Below are 25,632 nucleotides of genomic sequence, written 5' to 3'. Positions count from 1 at the left end.
GCTTTCATGCAGGACTAGAACTCATAGTCTCCTGGTTTCTAGCTTGGTATTTTTAATCACTGGACCAAATATGTCTCTCATAACACTCCATATGATTAATCTAGTCAATGGAAATCACAGTGAACCCATCTAATGGAAACAATTTTTATATTTCTACATATAAAGTCAGTATTTATTCCTTAGAGGGGAATCCCTTCCTCTACCAGACTTTAGAGGTTTGTGTGATCTTGCCTTTGCAGCCAAATAGGGTATCCACAGCATTGGGAGAACTGCAAGTTTTTCAGAATAATAACACATCTTTAAGAATAAAATAAGGGACGTGGTGGCTCAGTGGGTTAGGACGCTGAGCCTGTCGATCAGAAGGTCGGCAGTTTGGCGGGTCGAATCCCGAGTGCCGCGTAACAGAGTGAGCGCCTGTTACTCGTCCCAGCTTCTGCCAACCTAGCAGTTCGAAAGCATGTAAAAATGCAAGTAGAAAAATAGGGACCACTACGGTGGGAAGGTAACAGCGTTCTGTGCGCCTTTGGCGTCTAGTCATGCTGGCCACATGACCATGGAGACATCCTCGGACAAGTGCTGGCTCTTCGGCTTTGAAACGGAGATGAGCACCGGCCCCTAGAATCAGAAACGACTAGCACGCATGTGTGGGGGAACCTTTACTTTTACTAAGAATAAAATTGAGAGGAAATTTTCCAAAAAACAACAAGTGAATATTGAGCATGCTCCATGGCATCTGGATGCTGGGTCTGCAAGCAAGCGGAAGATCATGTCAGCAGAGAGCAGAATCAAGTATCTTAGAATACAAATCTGATTGGATGAAACAGGGTACCTATAGAACAACATTTTGTTGAAGATTTCAAAACAGGAAATAATTTACTGTATGGGTCAAAGTGTCAATGCAACATGTTTGATTAGAGCCAGAAATTCAGAAAAATCTCCACTAAGATTGGGAGCAAGTTGATTCTCAGTCTAACCCACCTTTTTAGGTTACAGCTGTTTTGAGAATAATGAAGTGGTAAAGCTGTGACCTCCTTGAGATAAGACAAAATATAATTGAAAATTAATAAATACTGGGTAATCTTTGCTTAAGCAATGTGCTTAATCTTTTTTTTCCCAATGGCCTTGTGGATAACAATAGAAGGCATTAAAACGTTATTTAATTTCCTCATAAAAACATAAATTTATTATTATTACTATTGCCAACATATGTGAACTGAAGATTATATATTTTTAGATGGACTAAATTAGATGTAATTTGGAAGATCCGTGCACTGTGTATCTACAGTAGTCATTTTATATTAATTGTAAAAACAGGAACCAAGGGTTAATTTTTCTATAACAAGCTGTTTTTGTGGTTAAAATAATTCCTCACTGCTTCTTGTTCTAGGAGGGAAAATCTGCAGATAACCATATATTACCTGTCCCCCCCCCAGCCCAAAGAAATTGTAGTTTCTGAAGGAAAATTGCCAGAGTGGGAAGGATTGGGATAAGTGCTACAAAACCTGTTGACAAAACTATGTCAACATTTTTTTTAAAAAAATGTGGAGATATCTTGTTCAGAGATTTATCAGAAATTTATCATTTCTGAGAGAGGAGAGTAATTCATAGGGCTCACTTTCATCCAAAACATGAGGTTTCACATTCTATCAGAAGGAAGAATACACACACGGCACTTTGAAAGTTTTTATTTAGGGAAGTGCATGATATATAAACCATGCCCAAAGCAGGATTCTCTATTATCTCCTGGCACAGCCGCTTAATGCAATTGGCCACCCTGGGAGAAAATCAAAATGAAATATTTTGCATTATGGAATGGGAAAGAGACAGTTGTTTCCTGGGCGACTTATGGCAGTCCCACTGGAACTGTTCATACTGAGGGTCACATTTTTGAGAATCTTGGCTGAAGATCTAAGTTCTGTTGGGCTATTTCAGAAAGAGCTAACATATAGTGGTGTACAAACCCTTTCAATTAAAGGGGCTATCGAGCAGTTATTGAGAAGATTAGTGTCCTGTTTATGCATCACAAGGTTTCTGAGGCTTGATTCCTCAGGGACTGTGCTGGAGAGTGTGAGAGGCTACGTAGACATGAATGCAAGTGTCTTGTGTAGATAATCAAGGTCCATATCACTGTCATGACAATCCAATGAAACCTTATACTAGTTGCGGCGGCTCACCAAACAAGTTATTTTTAAAAAGGCAACAGCAAAATACCCAAAGTTGTAATTCAGTTCCCAGATCTTTTTATTAAGACTTTTGTTATAGTTTGACAAGAAGAGCCATGTGTACAGCACAGAAGATAATAGTACTAAATACTGTCTGGGATACAGTAACAGCACTAACAGCACTACAGTCTAATGGTTCTTCTTTTTCATTAAATACATCCACAAGTTAAATTCACTTTGCAACATCTTGTGGCTTCAAATTCCCAATAGTTCCATGAATACCGGTATCATATATAGAAAGGGAATTTCCTACTGAAGAAGCCAGGAATACACACAGTAGAGTCTAAAACAAAATACTATCTGCAGACAATGCTAGGTTGGCACTTACATGTTGAAGCATCTGCAGGAGCCTGCCAGAAGGTATCTAAGATTAGCAATGTCCATCTGTAATAAAGTCCAGGAACCATTCAAATTTCTACGGTGAAATAGCAGCAATGTTGGCCAACAAGTTGGTCCACACAGTAAAAGGCTGATCATGAAACAGTTCAAATGCTTGTACTGGTTGTCAGCCCATCTTGACATTGATACCATGGAGTAACCCTGGATGTCTCAGATACATTTTTATATACTGAATACACAGCAAGCAGGATTACAGCAAATAGATGGGTCCTTCCAGCTTACATTCTCCTTGTATACACTTTTAACAGGAAAATTGCTTGAGCCAATCCCAGCTTCTAGTCAAACTCATTGAGGGTTCAACAGTCCTGAAAAAACAAGGATTTTCAGATTCTTTCACAGTAAAAGATTACAAACAGGCAATAAAATAAAATCCAACCAATCCCCCTCTTGTCTCTGTCTCATGGCCAAAGTTAGGGTTAGTTCTTCCAGTTTAGACTGAACAGATCTGGTGCTGGTGACACTACTAAATACTTTTTGCTTCTCCTTGACTACCGGGAGTTGAATGGATTTAAAATAAACTTATTTATAGCTACTTGAAATGAGAAAAATGGGAGTTTTCTTCTAGAAGTTCCAAAGCTGCTTCAAAGGGAAGAGCAGCAGTGATTCATTCGGCTGTCTAAAGGCTTCAGAAAATGCCCAGATGTGGCTTGGCTGACCCAGAAGGAGAAGACAAAAGCACAGAGGAAACTGAGAGTATCATATCTGACCAACTACACACAGAGCATTTTTGTTATTAGCTCTAGGTACACAATATCTAGAAACTTCTATCATGCCACATTTCCATCTCCCACCAGTAGAAGGATCATCAAATCATTACAAGGTAGCATTGGCTCACAAAAAGAAAGGTGACCCCACCCACCCACTCATTTTTGACTGTACGAATATTGTTCTGGAATATGGCACCTAATGTTTATAGAAATACCAAATACACAAACCTGCATCTGAAATGGTACATCTTTATTTATTTTATTTTATTTATTTTAATTCCATTTATATCCCGCCCTTCTCCGAAGACTCAGGGCGGCTTACAAGCTTAGTAGTAGCCTTCATTCTATGTATATGCCTGCTTATTAGGGCTTTCACACACACCCCAAGCGGCATTATTACAAAGTCAGCTTAATTGCCCCCAACAATCTGGGTCCTCATTTTACCTACCTCGGAAGGATGGAAGGCTGAGTCAACCTTGAGCCTGGTGGGATGCGAACCTGCACTAATTGTAGGCAGCTGGTGTTACTTAAGGAGGCATTAGCCCACCGCGCCACCAAGGCTCTTCAGCTGTAATCTTTTATTTATTTTTATTATAGTTATATTTCTGCCTTTATTATTTTTACAAAACATCTCAAAGCAGCAAACATATCTAATATTGCTTCCTCCTCCTCCTCCTCCTCCTTCCTATAGTCCCCACAAAAACAACCCTGCGAGGTGAGTTGGGCTGAAACAGGGTTAGTGGCCCAAGGTCACTCAGCTGGCTTTCATGACTAAGGCAGCATTCGAACTCACATTCTGTCATTTTCTTGCCTGGTGCCTTAACCACTAGACCAAATTGGGTTGCATGGGCATCTCCAGGAAAAGGCAATCTCTAAATGGAATGCCATGAAAAGTGAAGAAATATCACCGTACTGCCACTGAAGAAAGATGAAATTTCCCTTCCCTGGAAAGAGCATTGTTTTCATAAAGGATTCAGAATTCTATTCTACTACAATTTCCTTTGGAAACACAACTTGATAACAGTGTGTAAGGCAACCTTTGATAACCTGGCTCTTTCCTATATTCGCATCTTTAGACAGAACAGTTAAATGGTCATGCTGATAACAGGTAATGAGAACTCCATGCAGACTAAACCATTTAGGAAACCCCAAGTGCAAAAAGACTGCTCACAGGCAATAGCACTTAATATTGCTTCACAATGCTTTATAACCCTCCCTAAGCAGTTTATAGTCAGCATATCCCCCCAACAATATGGCTCCTCGTTTTACCGACTTCAGAAGGATGAAAGGCTGAGTCAACCTTGAGCCGGTCAGGATCAAACTCCTGGCAGTGGGCAGAGTTAACCTGCAGTACAGCATTCTAACCACTGCGCCACCATGGCTAAACAGAATTAGTCCCTGAAGATATCCTTTCCCTTAGGAGAAACTGTAACCCAAGCTACTGAGGTATTTCTCAACTTATGACCACAATTGGGGCAAGAATTTCCATTACTAACCAAGGTGGTTAAGTCAGTCACACCTGATTTTATGACCTTTTTGCCATGGTTGTTAAGAAAATCATTGCACTTCTTAAGTGAATCATGCAGTTATTAAGCGTGCCTGGATTTCACCATTGATTTTACTTGTCAGAAGCTGTCTGAAAAGTTTGAAAAAGATGATGTACCACCCTGGGATACTACAACTGCAATAAATACATGCCAATTGTCAAGTGCCTGAATTCTGAACACAAGACTGTGAGGATGTGCAATTGTCTTAAGTGAGAAGACTTGTCATAAGTCATCTTTTTCAGTGCTGTTGTAACTTTGATCAATCACTGAACAAATGGTTGTAACATAAGGACTACCTGTACAGGATACAGATTCACAGTTTGGACAAGGAGAATTTATTATGCAGATTATCCTTATAATACCAGCTTGAAAAATGGGTGTAGATAAATGGAGTGCTATGCCCAAGTTTGAGAACATCCAGCTGATAAGTAAATGAGTGGATTTTTAATTCATAGCTTTAATTGGCAGGCCAGCTTTTTCTTTGAAGTTAAAACGAACCCATTAACTGATAACTCGGTTCTCCCTTCCATTGCTGATCTTATGCTAGCATTATCTTTTATGAGAAGGTAATGCTCTGAACATAAGTTTTTCCTGATGGAAAAATATGCCTCAAGGGGCTGAACAAAACCTGTTCTCTCCAGAACTGGAGTTCCTTGTTGGGGAAAAGTTTATTGGTTAAATTTCATCCTGTTAAACAGCTGCTATTTAGACTTGAAAAAAATAGCAAAGAAGGGGGACTAAACCCTCCAGAGTTTCATATTATTGGCCCAATATCCTCTGTAGTTTTTATGATAGCCAAGTCATGATCAGAAATTGTTCCAGCTGATTCACATATGCATGTCAACATTGCATCACTCAGTGATTAATCACTCTGGCTTGCAGCTGGCATTATGAAGTGCCTCAGTTAAAAAGCACATTAGTTCTAATGACAAGTGATTCATCTCTAATGGTTGTTTCACTTATACAAGGCACAAGCTAAGTAGTCGACAGCTGTATTGAGTTTGCTATAAGCAGACTGGAACATCTCTATGAAAGAGGAAATCTATGCAAATCTAATATTGCTTCTAGAATCTCACACAGCTAATAAAGGGCAAATCTTGAAGGGGGGGAGTGAGGGAGATTAGGGAGGAAACAGGTATATCAGTTCATTTCCCAGGAGTCCGAATTTGCAATTCTTGGCAATCAAAGGACTTACTTAGCATCTGTGATCTTAAAACTCCAAGTGAGTAGAGCAGCTTGTAATAGATAAGATTTTTTTTTGGGGGGGGGAGTACAAACCAGAAATAGTCAACCAGCTCAAAATACATAGAAGACCCTATCTTGCATAAAAACAATATAAATATTATTTAGCCATAGCAATACAGTGTATTTTTATACACAACAGAGTACACAAATGCGTCATACATAACTACGCACAGACAAAGCAAGTGCTATAAAAGTGAACCAACCCTCAGTTCCTTTCATCATGCCCGTTTTACTGAAAGAAAACATCTAGGAACAATTAAATTCAAGTAATCTACAATGAGAATAAGAACCAAAAGTAATTTAATTACATTTGTCTTGATTTTAAAGTTTCACATATAATTGCTAGAGGGTGAGCTTTGCAAAACTGCGGTGGCTGATAAATGGGGATCACTGCACTCAGTAAACTGTTTCTGTATTGAGACAGATATTGGTCTACAGTCGTTCATTATCTGTATAGACCAGGGGTAGGCAACCTCGGCTCTTTTATGACTCATGGACTTCAACTCCCAGAATTCCTGAGTCAGCATAGCTGACTCAGAAATTCTGGGAGTTGAAGTCCATGAGTCATAAAAGAGCCGAGGTTGCCGACCCCTGGTATAGACCATCAGCAGCAATCTAGAATGCCAGGCTGGAGTTCTTTCCAATCTTAGCTGAGTCTGTTGGGATTTTTGATACATGTCAACCGGGTAACTCTCTCTAAGCTATTGCTTTATTAGAGGGACAGAAGAGGGAGTGGAGATTGCATGAATAAAGAATCTGCAACCTGAACTTCTGCACGTTCCCTCAAAAATATGTTCTGCAGGATATTCCCTACTAAACATACAGAAAATTATATTTTTCAAACCCCACTCCCCAAACTGAACTGATTTCTATTTTAGTTTTGGACCATTTTTTTACAGTAGCTAGCAACTCTTTATACAAAATTAATACATTTCAATCAAACCAAGACATTTGCGCACATGTAATTTTGTAGCCTAATCTTTTGGATATACTTGATTGTGATCTTTTTTGCTGAAAGGGGTAAAACTGGATGAGCATTTGAGAGACAACTCAGACTGACAGTTCTGTTTCCATAAATGCTGGAGGGATTAAAGGCTTGCTTTTTCTGCTAAGACTGTACTTGATCCAAATAATCTATTTATTACAATAAGCAAACACTAACTGATGTCCTTTTTTAAACTGTAAGCACAAAAGTAATCTTACTGGCAAGGCAGAAAAAACCACTAGTACAGATGATTTCTGGGCAGCTCAATTACTGCTATGACATTTAAGCATACTGACTAGCTAACACCCTCTTATTTCCATTTTCTCCACTCTCCTTGTGCTCCTCTGAGAAAAAACAAAGGTATTTAAGAATTGAATATTCATATGCAAACTATTTCACATGTACATTGTGCCTTTGGACAAAGTAACTTGACACAATAGTATATATAAAGGCTGCATTCTGTCTTTTAAAAGGATCAGGCTAATTTTCCAGGAGTCAGTCTCTGTCAATGTCACTCATGTCAAAGGCTGCTCCTTGATGCATTTCTGATTGATAGGTATGATGAAGACACAGAAGTCTAGTTACTTTAGCATGCCCGGCTGATATGTTTGCTGTAATGTGTATTGCAGTTGAACAATTTGCTGGAAACATAATGTTGACCGGGATTAGAAATGCAAAAATATTGTCTTATCAACATTCCCTCTGTGCATCCACCAAGAATGAGTAAGGCTAAAAATGTTGCATCTTTTTTGCATATTGTAGAGTTATCGAGGGTTAAGCAATAGCAATAGCCATAGCAATAGCCTTTAACACGCAAGGCAAAGCATGCTGGGGCCTCTCAAATCAACAGATGTTCTGCACCCCTTCACTAGATCAGCTTGTCAATTCATGTCTGCCTTGTATTCCTACTAGAGATCTACATAAAACAGTGTATGTATATGGGTACAGTTGATTTACACAGTGTCTTTGCACCATTCCAAAAATCAATTCTGTGCCTGTACAATCCCACACAGTCATCTGTGTCGCTGGCTCAGCTACAGCTAAAATTTCCATTTGCAATTGTTTTAATTCTATAGGTAGCCTATTTTTCTGTTGCTGGGAAGCCTTGCCTCACCTCATCTCAAAGCAGCCATCATTCCACTGCTCCTCCCTTGTGCAGCTTCTATATTCTGTTCCTGGTACTTCTCTGTAAGCATCCCAAACTATTACTCCCCCCATCCCCACTCAAGCTACCCTAGTAAACTTGCAAGAATGCTTAAAAATAATGGAGAGAGCCCTGGTTGCAGAAATGCTAACATACTATAGTTTCATCATGATAGCTTGCAGGAGACTTTTCAGCGCAACCAAGGAAAGGCATCTTCGCAACTAAGAATTTTTCCTTAAAGTCAAACCATTCAGCATTTATTGGTAAACAATCAAATGTACAGAACACCAGCTGAAAATAACAGCCGGATATAGACACCATCAATTTAACTCATTTCTCTTTTGTATGGAGTAGAGATGAAAACATGTTTGTTGGTCCAGGACTGATGATAGCTCATATTTTTGTACCGTCCTTTTGATTTCTTAGAGATGAACTCTGACTGACTCAAGGTGTTCTTGTGCTTTCAGAATTTGAAGACAGCAGAAATTAAGATGATCACAAGTTGTCTTTGAATTGTTTTTGGAAAACTGAAGAACAAAAGCAGTGGTAGTGTGGAAATATTTATTCATATATTTTTGTTCTCTTTCGTATTTAAGAATACCAGAATGAAGTTCTCAGAACTCTGAGTTCAAGAGTTTTAGGATTCAACAACCATTAGCTTTCCAACAGTTCTTTTCTTATAACAATTCAAAGAACTCTTCTGACAATTAACAGAATCCATTTGATTAATACCTAACAGAGCTCTCTCTTCGCTTATCAGGGCTGGTCTTACCACTATTGAAAAGTTTCTGCTAAGCTTTCTGGTGTCTTACTCCCCAATTCTAGTTTTTGTTCTCAAAGCAGCAGGGATATTAGTCATACTTTGTACACTAAGTTGCATAATGCCAAGTCTAAAAATTGCATAGTGGGGCTACATGTCACTTCTAATAAACACTGGCTCAAACAATATTATCCTTGCTGATTAAAAATACTTGGTGCACTAAAGTTTCTTAAATGTCAAAAGGGTAAAAAGGCTCATCCTTGCTTTAAGCAAAGATCAGATTCACACCCAACTTCTGTCTGGTGCCAGATTCCAAGCAAGTAACAACCTCTGTCTGCCTATGTGGAGCCTAATTATTCCCCCACCTGCTATCATGCGCCCCTCTTCAACCCACAATCCAAGTTGCTTTTTAAAAGATTGGCAAATCATTTAGCACAACAAAATCATTCCTGGGTGTTTTTTTTTACTTGCTTCCTTACAAGCTTCCTGCATTAGTATGAGGAAACGGTCTGTAAAACATGTACACGGAATGGTGAAATCTCACTGAGGTAATTTGATTAAACTTCCTGTCTTACAAAAGGCCACAGCTGTCTAATCAGGAATGAGTTAGACGACTGTGACTGAATTCAATCCAGGTCTTTGCATACCTTCTGTTTTACTGTTTCAAATAGTACAAGAAACAATTTTGTACAAAACACTGGACACCAATCAAGGAATAGCGAAAGCCCAAATCTATACAACTGCTGGCCATTAAACTATCACTACTCAGGTGTACTAGCCCTCCAATAATTCATAAATCTCTCTTTCCTCACATCCCACCTATCTGCCTTCCAGAGCCTGCAAAAGCAAAGCTTCCAATGGAACAGAATATCTGTAGCCCAGAGTTGAACAATGGAGTCTTTGGTGTTTTCTAAGCTTTATTGTTGTTTACAGATGTTGCGCCAGTTGCGGCCCTATCTAAGCCGGGATGACTTATGCACGGTCACTCACGCGCTCGTGACCTCTCGTCTAGACTACTGCAACACTCTCTACATGGGGCTGCCCTTGAGGACCACCCGGAGGCTCCAACTGGTACAGAATGCAGCCGCGAGAGTTGTGTTGGGAGTCTCCCGATACTCCCATGTCACACCTCTGCTCCGTGAGCTGCACTGGTTGCCAGTTGTCTTCCGGGTGAGATTCAAGGTACTAGTAATGGTGTTTAAGGCCCTACATGGCATGGGTCCGGAGTACCTAAGGGAACACCTGCTGCCGGCATCAACTTCCCTTTGCCCTGTGCGTTCCCACAGAGAGGGCCTCCTCAGGGTGCCACCAATCAGAGAATGTCGATTGGTGGCCCCCAGGGGGAGATCCTTCTCTGTGGGCGCCCCGGAGCTATGGAATCAGTTACCGGTTGAGCTCCGGATGGCGCCCGATCTTCGATCCTTCCGTCGCGATCTAAAGACATTCTTATTTGAACAAGCCGGCCTGGCCTGATAGGGGATGGGTGGGGTTTTTTTATTGTTATTTTAATATTTGTATTTACTGTTTTTAGTGGGCATATATTTAATCCTTTTTTAACTTTTGTAACTCTGTATTTTTTATGCTTGCCCTGTTCACCGCCCTGAGTCCTTCGGGAGAAGGGCGGTATATAAATATTATTATTATTATTATTATTATTATTATTATTATTATTATTATTATTATTATTATTATTATTATTATTATTATTATTATCCAACTAGGTAACCTCAGTTCTAGCATCTGTCAGTTTGCATCCTGTTTATATGCAACAGTCCTGCCAGAATTGGCGGGGGTGTGGTTTTCTCCTTTATAGCTTCTGATAAAAACTGCCAAGGGAAAAACCTATACCTGGCATGTTGTTTTAACGTTTGTATTGACTTTCTTTTAAATGCCCTGTAAACCGCCCTGAGTCCTTCGGGAAAGGGCGGTATATAAATCTAAATAAATAAATAAATAAAAAAGGGAGAAAACCTCACGCTCACTAGGAGTGATGATGAAATGTCTACAAGCAAACAACCACACTGGGAGACCACCAAAGACTCCAAAGCAAAACTCAGCTGAGCATTTAATGCACTATGACTCAAGACCAAAAGGCAGTCTCTAACATAGAAGAGCGAGATGTTGCTGTAAAACAGGGGTGTCAAACTCAGTTTCATTGAGGGCCGCATCAGCATTGCGGTTGCCCTCAGGGGGCCGGGTGGGTATGGCCAGGGTGGGCGTGGCCTACTGGGTGGGCGTGGCTAGAGTGCGTATGGCCTACTGGGTAGGCATGGCAGCTCTACATCGTTCGCATCAAGGGTGCCTATGGGGGCCTGGGCAGGAGTGGGACAGATCTGAGGGTCTCTGGCAGAAGGAGGGTCTCTGGGCCAGGGCCAAGGCAGTGGGGGCCGGTCCCTCACTGTTTCCAGGATGGCTTTGCGGGCCGCATGAAACCACTTCGCGGGCCGGATCTGGCCCCTGGGCCTTGTGTTTGACATGTCTGCTGTAAAACAATCACCTTGTAGGAGAAATGGGCAGCATAAAAATCTAATCAACTGATCAATCAATCATAGGATTGCTTTAATGTAAGGGCAGCTGACAACTGTTTTTACTGTTTTCTCTAACAGCTGAAATTTAAAATGCAGATTCCTGAAAGAACTTGTTATGAATCAATGGGGTGTAAAGCTGTATAAAATAATATATAACAAATCTACAGTACCCCCAGGCTAAAATGTCATAAAATTAAAAAACAGCAGATTTTCAAATCGGAATCCAACTTTAAGCTTGTACAAAACTGTTTTTCCAAACCGCAGGAAAGGCAAAATGTATCTCTGCATACAAATGAGAAAGATTGCTGCTGCCTCCCTCAATTGCTCTCTGATATCCTGCAAAGTGAAAACATCCCAATTTGCAGGCACAGAATGTCTGATATTATACAAGTCAGCTACTTGATCGCTAAACGGCACCTACTGTATTTTCTCTCTTCCATAGAATCCTGTTATCCTGGTCAGACATAAAGGTCTAAAGGGCACCTATTGCAGTGAAGCTGCACAAAGGAAAAGTGTGAACAAACAGGTTTCCTAAAATAACATTTCCTCAATCAGAAATAGCAGGAAGGGTCCTAAGGAATTCCAGTAATGATCCCACACATTATCAACAAGAAAACAATATAAGCAATCATTTATTTTTAAAAAAATCACTGGAATTCCTAAAAATTTATTTTCAAAAGACGATTATGTTATAGAAAAATACATTTAATTTTATTAAGGTATAATTGGGTGAGAAAGAATGCTGAGCACTCAAGCCATTCTAAAACTAAATTAAGGATGTTCTATCATCTCAAACCATTTTGCACTGTCATGCACAAGTGGACACTCTTATTTAATAAATGGAATTTCAAGAAGTATGCTTTGATTTGAAGAGCCAAGAATCATTGCAGGTAAGGTACTGAAAAGTCCTGTTCTCTTTTGTAGTCAGTCATTATTAGCATATTCTGGCTGCATTCCCATAATACTTTCACTAACATTTATTTTCCTTTTGAGTACTGTAGACGTGAATGAATAATCCTCATGAATTCTTTGGTTTTAGTCCTTTCGGCAGAATCACATTTGCAAAGAGGCTTGGAAGGAAACAGTAGACCTTGGCTGGAAAACTGATACTGGGATGCCGAATTATAATTCTGAGTATTATAATCTTCATTCTTTGGATTAGATATATTAAATACATGACTGAATTATAAACAAAAGGGGAATTAGATTATGTATTCCAGTTTTTGCTTTTATTTGCACTGACATTGCAAAGTTGACTTCAGGCGGTAAAATTCTACCTTGGTGGTTAATGGTATTATCCTCTTGTCTTGAACAGTTCCCTTGAGTAACCAGAAAATGTTTGGGCTGGCTGAATCTAAAGCTGAAAGAAAGATTTCACTGCCTTTTTCAGATAAAGGAGAACCCTGAATCTACCCTTTGTGTTAAATTGGGCCATTTGTGTGTTTAACCTTGTATTTGCAGAAATGTTTATACATTGTGGTTCTACCAAAGGAAATGTTTTCAATCTACAGTGATGCTATTTTCAATCCTATTCAGTTTCATAAAGCTTGCACAGAAGGAACTTGCACATGCATACAGAACTGATGAAGCAATGAAATGCTGGCTATGTGGCTTTCAGACTGCAAAACAGTATCCCAAACTGAGTCTGGTCCATAGTTGGGCCCATTACAAATGATGATATTTTCTTCTCAGATACCCCAATGAAAATAGGAGCCACATATATCAGTGCCTTATCACTACACCGATTATCTGAAACTGTACTATTTCCCTCAGCTGAATAAAGTATACAGCATTCAGCATAATTCTTGCATGACTCATTACCTACTGAGAATTGAGAGCTTAATAAGCAAATGAACACACTTAATTAGTCAAATCACACAATGCCAAAACACACCGTTATGGAACAAATGCCTCACAAACCTGCTGGATTTAAACAGCATATTACTCACAGTACAAAGCAGAGGAATTCATTCACAGCTATCAAAGCATAGGGCTTTTACACGTGGCTAAAATCTTGCATCTTTGTCTCCTTCCTTTAGAATCTGGTGTACATAGGTCACCTTCAAAACAGAATAGGGCAGGCAGAGAGCAAAATTTGAGAGATCCTCTACTCAAATCTCCTATTAGCCTTTATTATTTTCAGACTTTTTTTTCTGGGGTTGAAAGTCTCTGCCCAATGATAACTTTAAGGTGAAAATGCTATCTATGCTTCTTGACTTTAATAACAACCAGACACAGCTTATGCTCTTCTTTAAAACACTGGCTTTCAGCTTCTCAGTCAGAAGCCCTTTAACAATTGCCTCCTAAAGCCAGATGAGTCATATCAAGACCCATAGTGTCATCCCCTCCTTCCTTCTGAAAGACAAGAGAGAGGAAGAAGGTTGAGAGAGAACAGGAAAAGAGTGAATAGTGTTGGCAGACTTCACTAAGTCTGAAGAGAAGAGAAAAGACAATTTGTTTTGTCTTTTCCATGGTCTGTCCTGAATCATACTAACAGTCACAGCACAGTAAGGTGGGCAAGAAGAGCAGTAGAGGAACAAAATAAAACATTTTGTGCTCTGGCATCATGGACATCCAATTGAGTTTTATATTTGTATTGTGGCTTTAGGTTTTATAAGGCAACCTACTAATGCAAGAAGCAAACGGATGGAATAAAGGCTTTGGAACAGCAGCTGTCCTGTTTTCATGGAATCATAGAAAAAACCACGATCTTTATATCAAATCAACTGTATATTTACACATGTACAAACCCTGGGAATCAGCACATTCCAGATGCTGTGGAAATATACAGTAACTCTCAGCATTTCTAGGTACTGTGACCAATAATTATAGGAGTTGTGTAATACAGCAAAATCCGGAGTGCCACGAGTTGCCTACCACCTCCAAAATATGGTTTATTTCAAAAAGGATGAGGACAAACAAAGGGGTCTGGTAGCAAGCTACACTGACATACCTGTTAGGAAAATGGTAAATGGTTACGAAGAGCGCATTTTAATAATTTTTGTGCTGATTTTTAAGAGCACAAGTTAGATAAGCAACTTTCCCAGCAATATGTACAGATGCTAGTTAGAAGTCATTCTATGTGCATAAAAATGCATTTGTTTGTTGCCAAGTAACTGACTAGATGCATAAAGAGATCTGTGCCACCATTAGTGCTTTTAGATGCATCCTTTATTGTGTAAGTGTACTGCCTCAAACATAGGCTGAATAACTTCCTGTTTTTCCCTCCCTATTTTTGCTATGTTTTTAACCATTAAAAGAAGTCTGTTAAATAGCAAGATATAAAGATGTGTCTTTTCATTAGTGTTCCTGGGAATCCTCTGTTTGGATGCATCACAGAAAGATAGGGGATATTATTCTCTCATATTCAACAGTTTTAGAAGTTCAGCATTCTCCATGTGCAGCTACCCATACTGCATATTTGCACAGTTACAAGTGGTAATATAGGACCCCATGCACATGGAATGAACTACATAGCCTTATGGTGAATCATTCATTTCAGTAACTATATGTGTCTGCTTACATATTTACCTTTAGTTTATGATTGCTCAAACCTACAAGAGTGGGAAGCTATCAACAGTTTGAGAGCAGGAAACTAAATTTCATTTTTAATGTGTGTCATTGTGCCCACGGTAATAAATGACAATAAAGGTTATCATCATCATCATTAACAACCTGGTAAAATTCATAATTTCATGTAACAATGAAAAACTATGAAAATAGGAAGCCTGCCTTGAAATGAAGCCAGGACCATGCATATGCTCTTATCTGCTATTTACTTACATCAGATCCTTCTATATTCATAGGCATGAATTTGAGCAATTCATATTGTACATTAGATTATGCAAACAGGCACATTCACTGTATATTTGACTACATATGATTCTCAGTTTGTTCACCTGCCCTTTAGAAATGATAATTATGTAAATTGCCAAAGTCCATAAAATAATCTTTAAGTTTTTAAAAGGCTATTACGTGTAAAACCTCCCGCCCCCATCTGCCATCCTCAGTCCTCAAATTCCTCTGCCATAAAGAGCTGTGGTGGTACAGTGGTTAGAATGCAGTACTGCAGGCTAACTCTGCTCTCATTGCCAGGAGTTTTGATTCATTTGATTCTGACCGGCTCAAGGTTGACTCAGCCTTCCATCCTTCCGAGGTCGGTAAAATGCGAAGCCTGATTATTGGGGGCAATATGCTGACTCTGTAAACCACTCAGAGAGGTCTAAAAGCTATTGCTATTTAAAACAATCTCCCCTAAATATGTCTTACTCTTTCATTTGTTAGTCCCAAACCACCCAATCCTATGAAAGTATGGATGGGCAAACATTTATCTCCTAAAAACCTAATTTCTTTAGGGATAATTTGGGGAAGGGATAACATTAAGCAGTCCACCTATTCCTCTTCCAAGCAGCTAATTCTTAGTAGAGGTTTGACCTGACTAATTTCAACGTTTTAAAGCTGAGTGCTAATTGAAGGATGAAATCTGAATTTTTTTCTGTCGTGTTCCGCTCTGACTTGATTGCAACTTCCCTCACCCACCCACACCTGAGTATTAATATATTCTACAAAGTTTCTTTACAAGTTGTTACTTTCAGGGCACGCACAAATCTTCATTGTGAGATGCCATCTCTGAAGACTGCACAGACCATTCATGTTTGCTGCGTGAATCAGAAAGGTCCTGCATAGAGTGAGCTTCATATCTAGATGTTACAGATATTAAAACAGGCTCTGCATTATTTATTTAGAACTCAGAAATCCATTTCATAACCAATCAGTTCATTTTAGCTCAGGAGTGTCAAACTCAATTTCATTGAGGGCCGCATCAGCATTGTGGTTGCCCTCAAAGGGCCAGGTGGGTGTGGCCTGGGTGGGCGTGGCCTACTATATGGGCGTGGCTAAAGTGCGTATGGCCTACTGGGTAGGCGTGGGCAGCTCTACATCATTCGCATCAAGGCTACCTAGGGGGGCCTGGGCAGGAGTGGGACAGATCTGAGGGTCTCTGGCAGAAGGAGGGTCTCTGGGCCAGGGCCAAGGCAGTGGGGGCCGTTCCCTCACTGTTTCCAGGATGGCTTCGCGGGCCACATGAAACCACTTCGCGGGCCGAATCCGGCCCCCGGGCCTTGTGTGATTTAGCTCAATAATATCTACATTGACCAGCAGAGACTTTCTAGGTTTGGGGACAGGAAATCTATCTCAGACCCATCTGGAGATGCCAAAATTAAGCTTGATTTTATAGAAATACATACATCCTATGATGCTAGGCTGTTCATATCTGATTCCATAAAACTATACTACATTTCAAGAAAAAAAACATTTAAGTTTGTTTGTAAGATTAAATGTTAAAAACAGAAATTAAAAAAAATGGTGAAAGAAAAGTGACAAGATGCCACTAAGACAAGCATATCTCTACTCTAAACTCTTTACATGATTTTGAACCAAATGCATTGCTAATTCCTTTTGCCTCTATGTATCCTTCTGTGTGCTGGTTTGTTTAAGAATGCAATTTCAGATTTATTTTTAAATCAGAAAATGCTTTTCTTAAGCAATCTTTAATTTACTCCCATGCTTGTGAACATACAATGCAATCTTTTTATTCTATTATCCCATCTTCCAAGCCTGGTATTTCTCCTCCTCTACTCTGCTGGGTTTTACCATAGTGCCAGATATGTGCTTAATCTAACGGGATAAAACACACCAAAGTACAATGCAAAATGGCATTAAATAACAACAAATGGAAATGGAAAAACAGGTATCTGAAGAAAAAACACATCTGGTATCTCATAATTAGAGATGTTATCTCCCAAGGTTTCATGAGGACTAAAGAAAGAGGTAGACAAAAATTATTCAATTCTATTAGAAGTTGTAAAGGCTTCTGCATCCAGGTACTTCAGGACGTGAAGGCTAGCATACAACTTCCAGAATTCTCAACCAGCATGAAGCTGGGAATCATGAGAGTTATCTGAACTTCTGAAAGGCAAGCTAGATAGGATTTTGCTAACCCAACAGCTGAAGATGAAACAAAAGATTGTATGTCTAAGTGGTTTAGGAATGCCTTAACCATGGACTGGTTCTTCTTCTTTTGAATAAGATACAGGTTAGAGGAAAGTATTGTTCCCTTGAGCACAGCCATCACGTGTGTTTGGGGGGGGGCAATGCGGGCATCACAAACCAAGGTCCTTATTCTATAATTTTTAAATAATTTAAAATTTACAATGCAGTGGAGGAGAAGGCAACTGCTGCTTCTCCCATCTTTTTTCCCCTTAGTCCTTGCCTTCTTGCTTGCCAGAGCCAGTGCAAAAAGAAGTCAACCGACAGAACCAAGGCAAAAACAAAACGAGAGGGGAAAGCCATAGCTTTTAGGTTTACGGTTGCTTAGGAAAGGTGGTAGAAATATAGCTTGGGTCTCTACCGATCATAAACCCAGAGAGTAGCATTGCCATTGTTTTGTCAGTTACAGCCAACTGCAAAACATGCCCCATATCCATTATTTAATATTTCACAACTTCCCCCCCCCCCCCGTTCACCAACACACATCTTGCAATCACCTCCTTCATACCTTTCCGGATGCTACCATCAGCAGCACAAGAGAAATCCCCAGTGCTCAGGAGAAAGCAGGTTGCTGCTTTCTTGTTTTTGTCCCTGGTACTTGAGCCTCTCATGAGCTGCTTTTCCTCTTGCGGTGACGAAAGAGGTTGATCTTCATCTGACAGAACCACATTGGCATCTCCATTCTGCTTGGTGTCTTAGAAGGAGAAAGAAAGAAAGAAAGGAAGGAAGGAAGGAAGGAAGGAAGGAAGGAAGGAAGGAAGGAAGGAAGAAAGAAAGAAAGAAAGAAAGAAAGAAAGAAAGAAAGAAAGAAGAGAGAAAGAGAAAGAGAGAAAAAGAAAGAAAGAAGAGAGAGAGATAGAAAGAAAGAAAGAAAGAAGGAAAGAAAGAAAGAAAGAAAGAAAAGAAAGAAAGAAAGAAAGAAAGAAAGAAAGAAAGAAAGAAAGAAAGAAAGAAAGAAAAAAAGAAAAACTTTTGAAGCCAGAATTAGTCAAATCTGCACCTGCTTTGGCAACAGGAAAATGAATAATTTATATATACTGTATACTGTATAAAAGATTATATGACATAATCCAGGAGAGGCAGCATTTTCATTTTTAGTGTCATTTCCAAAGTATATTGGAATCAATTTCTCACCTTCTTGACTGGAGTTTGGCGTTCAGTCCTTTCACCAATATATGATGGTGAATCCACTAATATTGAGGTGGGAAAGTATCAAAATATCAGTCCTATATAGACCACTATGTTTCAAGAGACACAGCTTATAGAAAATGTCTATAAACACGTACTGTGTATTAATGCTATGGTGACTGCAGTATGGTTTCCACAGAAACTGAGGTTTTCTAGAAACAGCATTCTGTTCATGATGAACGTATAGTCAGATATCACTCATAATATAGTAAACGTAACATTCAAGTACTAATAAAGTTGTTCTAGGCTAAATCTTTACTTCTCATAAATATTCCTTATCTGAGACTGGGAAAAAATGATACAAATGACCTGCTCATACCTCGTGTCTCAGTCTTCTGGGTTTTCTTGCTGGGAGAATCATCCAGAAGCTGAGTCTTTGCAACGGACGAAAGCTGTGCCATATCTGGTCGCCTTAAGTTATTAGGAACAGGGCAGCCTTCCTCAGCCTAATATATTAAATGTACTGAAATCCCAGACTACTTTAATCCCAACACAACTGCAAAGCCCTAAGATGAAGAAAGATTTCACAGGATTTGGATAATCATCAAGCTTCTGTCAGGTGACAATAGATGGAATCTGCCTACGATTTGTGCAAAACACTAAATCCGGTTTATTGTTCCAGCACATTGGGAAGACAATAGGTGGGGGGAAAGGTGTTATAGATTGGGTACACAATTTGAATTAAGCCCAAATGTGACTTATTTGGTTTTCATTTACGTGCTGTGTGAAACCAGCCCTTGTGAGTGATAAATTATTGCTTGTAGTTTAGCATGGTATGAATCTAGTTAACTGGGGCTAATTCAGTAAACAATGATTAAATGTGACTTTTGAATCAGGCCTATGGCTTGGTCAACATGTTTACCCAGCAACAATGCACAGTCTGTTAATCCAATTGCTGAAATTATTTCATTGGCTTTCAGTTACAAATTGGAAGAAACTGCAAACTTAAAATAATGAAAAATTTGCTTTCTGTTATATGTGTTGCACTACTAGGGCTGGGGAAAACAAAGTGCTCCTTAGAGCGGAGATTTTCTTTTTAAGTTTTAATTTTGTTTGTTATTGAAATATAGAGACATTCCATTCAAGGCAAGTCTATTCCAGCCTGGCCATACGATGAGGTATTTAAGCAGAGGCCTTCAAACTTGGCCCTTTTATGACTTGTGGACTTCAACTCCCAAAATTCCTCAGTCAGGCATGCTGGCTGAGGAATTCTGGGAGTTGAAGTCCACAAGTCATAAAAGGGCCCAGTTTGAAGACCCCTGTATTTAAGGAAGCAACCTTTGCAGTGGCAGATGAAGATCAAGGCTTCAGCACACCCTTGATACTCTGCTGTCCTTGCTGCTGTCTAACTGATGGCCTGAAGGGCCGCAGGCAGTCATAACCCATCCCATCTCCCGGGCCAGAGAATCAGTCACTTTCTTCGCAATTCTGCTAAGCTGCTGCTATATGCCATCAACACATATATACAACTGGTGATGATGGAGAGGTACCCTCAGCCATTGGGAATCCCTCAAGCAGAAATGTTGCTACTTCTTGGTCCAGACTCTAGCATGCTGAAGAAGAGCTGTCTTTTTCCATCTCTGCTCCTTGCTGTTTACCACAACGCATCAGATCAAACCAGTATAAACTAGCATAAAAAAGTAAAAACAGTTTACTTTCTAGTCCTTCTGTCCTAAGATGCAAGCTGTCTAATAGGTTGATAGTAGCAAAAAAGCCTTACAGGTCCTAAAGATTACAAAATCTTTCCGCCACTGACTCTCTTTTTCTTCCATCAGCTAAAGTACAATTTCTAACATTGAGTTCTTTAAATAAGACCCTATTATTCTCAGCATATATATATCATAGCCTATATCTACCATCCCACTAAAATATAGTAGAACAAGCCATGGTGGTCAGGGGTCATAATAACTGGATTGAGACAATATACTAAGACACAATGAAAAGAATGCCCATGGCCAGGGGTAGGCAACCTCGGCTCTTTTATGACTCATGGACTTCAACTCCCAGAATTCCTGAGCCAGCTTGGCTGGCTCAGGAATTCTGGGAGGTGAAGTCCATGAGTCATAAAAGAGCCGAGGTTGCCTACCCCTGCCCATGGCCATATGACTAAATGGTGTTTGCATGACACACTGAAACCAGAAAGGAGCCAAGTATTCAAATGTTGCACAAACTCAGCGCACATGATTACTTCACGGTTTAGTGTATTGGGATGAGTAAGTAAGTACATCAAATGAGCATACAGCTAGTGAAACATATGAACTCAGTCTTACTTTATTAGTAAGTAGTTTTAATCAGAGAAAAAGCATCATGGGACTTTGTGTATTAAGTGTCAAAAGAGCAGCTTTTGGATAAGATGTGTGAAAAGGAGGCGCCATCTCCTCTTCCCTTTCACATACCAAAATGCCTTGAGCTGCTCTCATTCCTCTGCACATCTGAGTTGATCTGAGATGTACAATTATGTACATACTAACCACACCCCCATGAACTCCCTTCTGGAGTCATTTCCTGGAAGGCTCTTAACTGCACACTCCAGAGAACAGACCATTATGACTTGCCTGACTGACTTGGGACTCCAAAGACCATCCTCAGAGACTTATTGCTATAGAAAAGGTCAGATGGTTAATCGATGCTCAAGAAGAATGGAGATCATTCAAACAGAGCAGGCACGGTAGACCACTTAAATGCAACATTAGATGGCAAACAGCATGACTTTACATATTAAAGGAAGTAGGCACGTAGACTGTGCATTTTGTTTGGTACTTTTAAGCTCAAGCTGTCAGGTTTCACAAGAGCTTCACAAAACATTAAACACATCTTTGGCTTCCACCAGTGGGATTCTTTTGCTTTTAAAGCTGGCACAGCAATGTCAGGAGCAACCTGATATTTTCAACCTTTTTCTCCTATACCTAGCCTAGTGTTTTCCTGCTGATCTCTTGCCTCATCTGGCTCTTAATAGAAGCAATGGCAGCCCTGGTGGGGGACTCCTTTTTAATGGAGTAAAAGCACGAGTGACGAAAGATTGGCTTCATATGAAGAATCACCTGTGAATCAACGACTCACTCTTGAGCCCCTTTTCTGTGTCCTAGTGTTTCTTCCAATTACAGGATTAAATTTCAATATTTCAGCTGCCAAACAATCTAAAGAGTTTTCTTGCCATTTGGAGGTAAGAAACGTGAAAATTATAACATTACATCCAAAATACATTTATCATGGTTTTAAAAAGAAATAAAATTTCTATATCCCCATAGCTTCTCCCATAGCCAGAAACCTCCACAGTGTTCTGAGTCTATCCATGTAATTTAAACTATGCCCCGTGAGTCCACCCAAAATGTCAAAAATAAACCCAAACCATTGAAAAATTGCCTATATTTAGCTTAACTAAGGCCATCATATTAGGGACGCGGTGGCTCAGTGGGTTAGGATGCTGAGCTTGTCGATCAGAAGGTCGGCAGTTTGGCGGGTCGAATCCCGAATCCCGTGTAACAGAGTGAGTGCCTGTTACTCGTCCCAGCTTCTGCCAACCTAGCAGTTCGAAAGCATGTAAAAATGCAAGTAGAAAAATAGGGACCACTACGGTGGGAAGGTAACAGCGTTCCATGCGCCTTTGGTGTCTAGTCATGCTGGCCACATGACCACGGTCATCCTCGGACAAGTGCTGGCTCTTCGGCTTTGAAATGGAGATGAGCACTGGCCCTAGAGTCAGAAATGACTAGCATACATGTGCAGGGGAACCTTTACCTTTTTAAGGCCATCATGTCTGTTGTATAAGGTACAAACTATAGATAGATGGCAGGAAAGGGTTAAACTTTTCTGTATCTTTATTGCCACCTAGTGGTCATCCATAGTCATCTTTCCACCATATTATGGTAGGATCTGGATCACAAGGTATTTTAATATAAACAAAAAGAAAAAAACAACCATTTTGAACCATATACTAAAAAGAATTTTAATTTAACCCTTTGTGTAGTGCAATGAATGACAACCATGATTCCCCAGGTATTTTGGAATATAATGATGCTTTCTAGCCAGAATACTGGCTGTCTGGAAATTACAGGTGCTATTGTCCAAAATTTAGGGTGGACAAAAGGTTGCCTATCATGTTCTATATAAGGTTCAAAATGGGACCTTATAAATATCTTTAGGAGAAATCCTCAGTTTCCAATTGCTATTATTAGTTATTACTAGTCTGCAAACAATGTTCCTTAATAACTGTCTGAGTTTTTTAAAGTTAATTCTTTTTGAACCAAAGAACAAAACCATTGGTGTCAAATGGTAGCTTGAAAGACGCCAAATCATGTTCTGAAGCACCCAATAAACCAATTTTGTTGACTCTGAAAATCCTATGTATACCATTGTGTGAAGTATGATAGCAGAATGTAAACTGTTGTTCAAAGTAGGGTAGGATATTATCCTTTTTAGACAACTTGTATTTATTCATCTTCTAAAATGGACAAAACTCACTCTGGCCTAGTGATCCCACTTCTCCAATTCTCTCCCTGTGGTCACTGTTATACAGTAGTGGCCAAAATTGTGGAAACCTTTTGGGAAAAGTGTATTTTTGAGGTTTGATGGCTAGTAACACCAATTTTTTGGCATAGTACCATAAAATTATATATCAATGGAAAGATAATTTAATCAGGAATCTAATGCAACAAAGTTTGTTCAATTATCTGTACTGTATTCTATGAAAAGTTATAGCCAAATAACCAGAAAAAGGAAGCACAACTTGCTTAGGTTGATATCTTCATCTGACTGTAGCCAATGAGCATGAGTGTTTAGAGAGCCAATCAGGTGTCATCTTGTTTTGGTAATCAGCCAATCAGATCACAGTTATTGATGTCATGTATTGAAGCTGAGAGGAGGACATTTGTCAGTGTGTAATGTGATCGCTTTCAAGTTGGTTGGGTTTTTTTGTGTTCTTTCATTTAGTGAGCTTGTAAAACGTAATAAAATTAAAGTAATGGTGCAAAGAGTTGACTGGTTGCCCAGAAAGCGATATAAAATAGTATTATTAAGTGAACAAGGTTACAGTTATAAAGAAATTAGAAGAAAAATTGGTGGAAACTTAACTGAATGTGGCATTTCTACTGTATACTTTTCCCAAAAGGTTTCCACAAGTTTGGCCACTACTGTAAGTATAGTTAAGATCAATAATTAGAGGAAAAATTCTCTGTGCTCCCCCCAAACAACATACCTTTATCCAAATGATACCCTACACCAGAGGTCCCCAACCCCTGGTCCGTGGACCAGTACTGGGCCGCGGCATGCCAGCAACTGGTCCACACAAACAAGCAAAGCCCCATCCACGAGATGCAGGCAGCACACAAAACCATGCACTCTCCAGTCCTCAGAAAAACCTCTCTCCATGGAACCGGTCCCTAGTGCTCAAAAGGTTGGTAGGTCCTGCCCTATACGTATACATAGATCTTACATAACATATACTTCTTCTAGAGCCACTGCTTTACACATCCACAAATTTATGTCCAGAATCTTCTTACCACTTTTCTCTATTTATGGGTTTTGATTAGCCTGAAATCTTACATCTCACCTGATCTTTTCCTCTCCATCACCCCAGCTGCTGTTGCTGCCGCTATAGGACTGTTGTAACTCTGAATACTGTTGTGAGGTGAGTTGTCCTCTGATTTGCAGAAGGTTGGAGAGTCAAGTGGTGCTGGACGGGGTATGTGCTTCTTCTTCTTCTTTGGGAGCTTTTGCTTTGCCATGGCCAACGAATAATACATTCCGAAGTTGTTGACAATGACTGGAACAGGCATAGCAATGGTAAGAACACCAGCCAGGGCACAAAGAGCTCCCACCAACATGCCTGACCAAGTTTTGGGATACATGTCTCCATAACCCAAAGTTGTCATAGTTACCACTGCCCACCAAAATCCTATGGGAATATTCTTAAAGTGGGTATGGTCACTACCACTAGGATCAGATGGCTTGGCACCAATCCTTTCGGCATAATAGATCATGGTAGCAAAAATCAAAACTCCTAGAGCCAGGAAGATGATGAGAAGGAGGAATTCATTGGTACTGGCTCGGAGCGTATGGCCCAACACCCGAAGTCCCACAAAATGGCGGGTCAGCTTGAAAATCCGGAGGATTCTGACAAAACGAACTACCCTCAGGAAGCCCAGGACATCCCGCGCAGCCTTGGATGATAGACCACTGAGTCCCACCTCTAAATAGAAGGGCAGGATGGCTACAAAGTCAATGATGTTAAGAAGGTTCTTAATGAAGATCAATTTATCCGGGCAGCAAACGATGCGCACCAGAAACTCTAGAGTGAACCACAGCACACAAACTCCTTCAATACAGGTGAGAATAGGCTCTGTCTCCATCTTTTGCATTACAACAATCTCAGTTGTGTTGCCCACTACTAGGGTCTCAGTCACATTGGTATCTATGATGAAGGCTTCATGTGTCTCCAGACAAAAAGTTGTGATGGATACCAGAATAAAAAAAAGTGAAGCAAAGGCAATGATCTGGAAAAGAAGAGAAAAACATGCTCAATGGTTAAAAGAACTATGGGTGAAAAAAAAGTAATCTAAGAAATAAGATTACAAGTTTTAAAACTTTTATTCTCTACCTTTTTCATTTTAACCATTACAAAGAAAGCTTGGAATAAAGAAGCATGCTTCATTTGAATCTAGGATGAGACCTAATCTTATCTTTATACAGTTTATAGAGCCCTCTTCTTCTCTTTCCTATGATCCATTGTAGATCATCAAAACTGAGGATCCCAGTTTTCAAACTTCCCATCTATTAGAACTATTCATAGAATATTCTTTATTGGCCAAGTGTGATCAGACACACAAGGAATTTGTCTCCGGTGCATAAGCTCTCAGTGTAC

The 25,632-nt window shown here is 39.8% G+C and overlaps 1 protein-coding gene across 5 annotated transcripts in view; it reads right to left on the bottom strand.

Annotated features, from left to right (window-relative positions):
• Positions 1 to 721: 721 nt before the first annotated feature.
• Positions 722 to 25,632, bottom strand: part of KCNC4 (potassium voltage-gated channel subfamily C member 4) — a gene marked incomplete at its 5' end in the record, with an annotated part of 35,695 nt that continues 10,784 nt past the window's right edge. Inside the window, 6 exons of one of the 5 annotated variants that reach the window (XR_014491861.1) lie at positions 722 to 746; positions 979 to 1,031; positions 2,551 to 2,926; positions 16,142 to 16,237; positions 18,094 to 18,279; positions 24,322 to 25,264. Coding sequence is in view for 4 of the 5 variants with exons in the window: in XM_083357329.1 (XP_083213455.1) it covers positions 2,925 to 2,926; positions 16,142 to 16,237; positions 18,094 to 18,279; positions 24,322 to 25,264 (1,227 nt within the window). Of the gene's footprint in view, positions 747 to 978; positions 1,032 to 2,223; positions 2,927 to 16,141; positions 16,238 to 18,082; positions 18,280 to 24,321; positions 25,265 to 25,632 lie in introns of those variants that run through there. The other 4 variants (XM_083357329.1, XM_083357331.1, XM_083357330.1 and 1 more) reach the window with 4 other exon arrangements.

Source organism: Vipera ursinii (genome assembly GCF_947247035.1).
Source record: "Vipera ursinii genome assembly, chromosome: 3".
Lineage (NCBI taxonomy): Eukaryota > Metazoa > Chordata > Lepidosauria > Squamata > Viperidae > Vipera > Vipera ursinii.
Note: the sequence above shows the minus strand (reverse complement) of the source record. Positions and strands in the feature narration are given on the sequence as shown.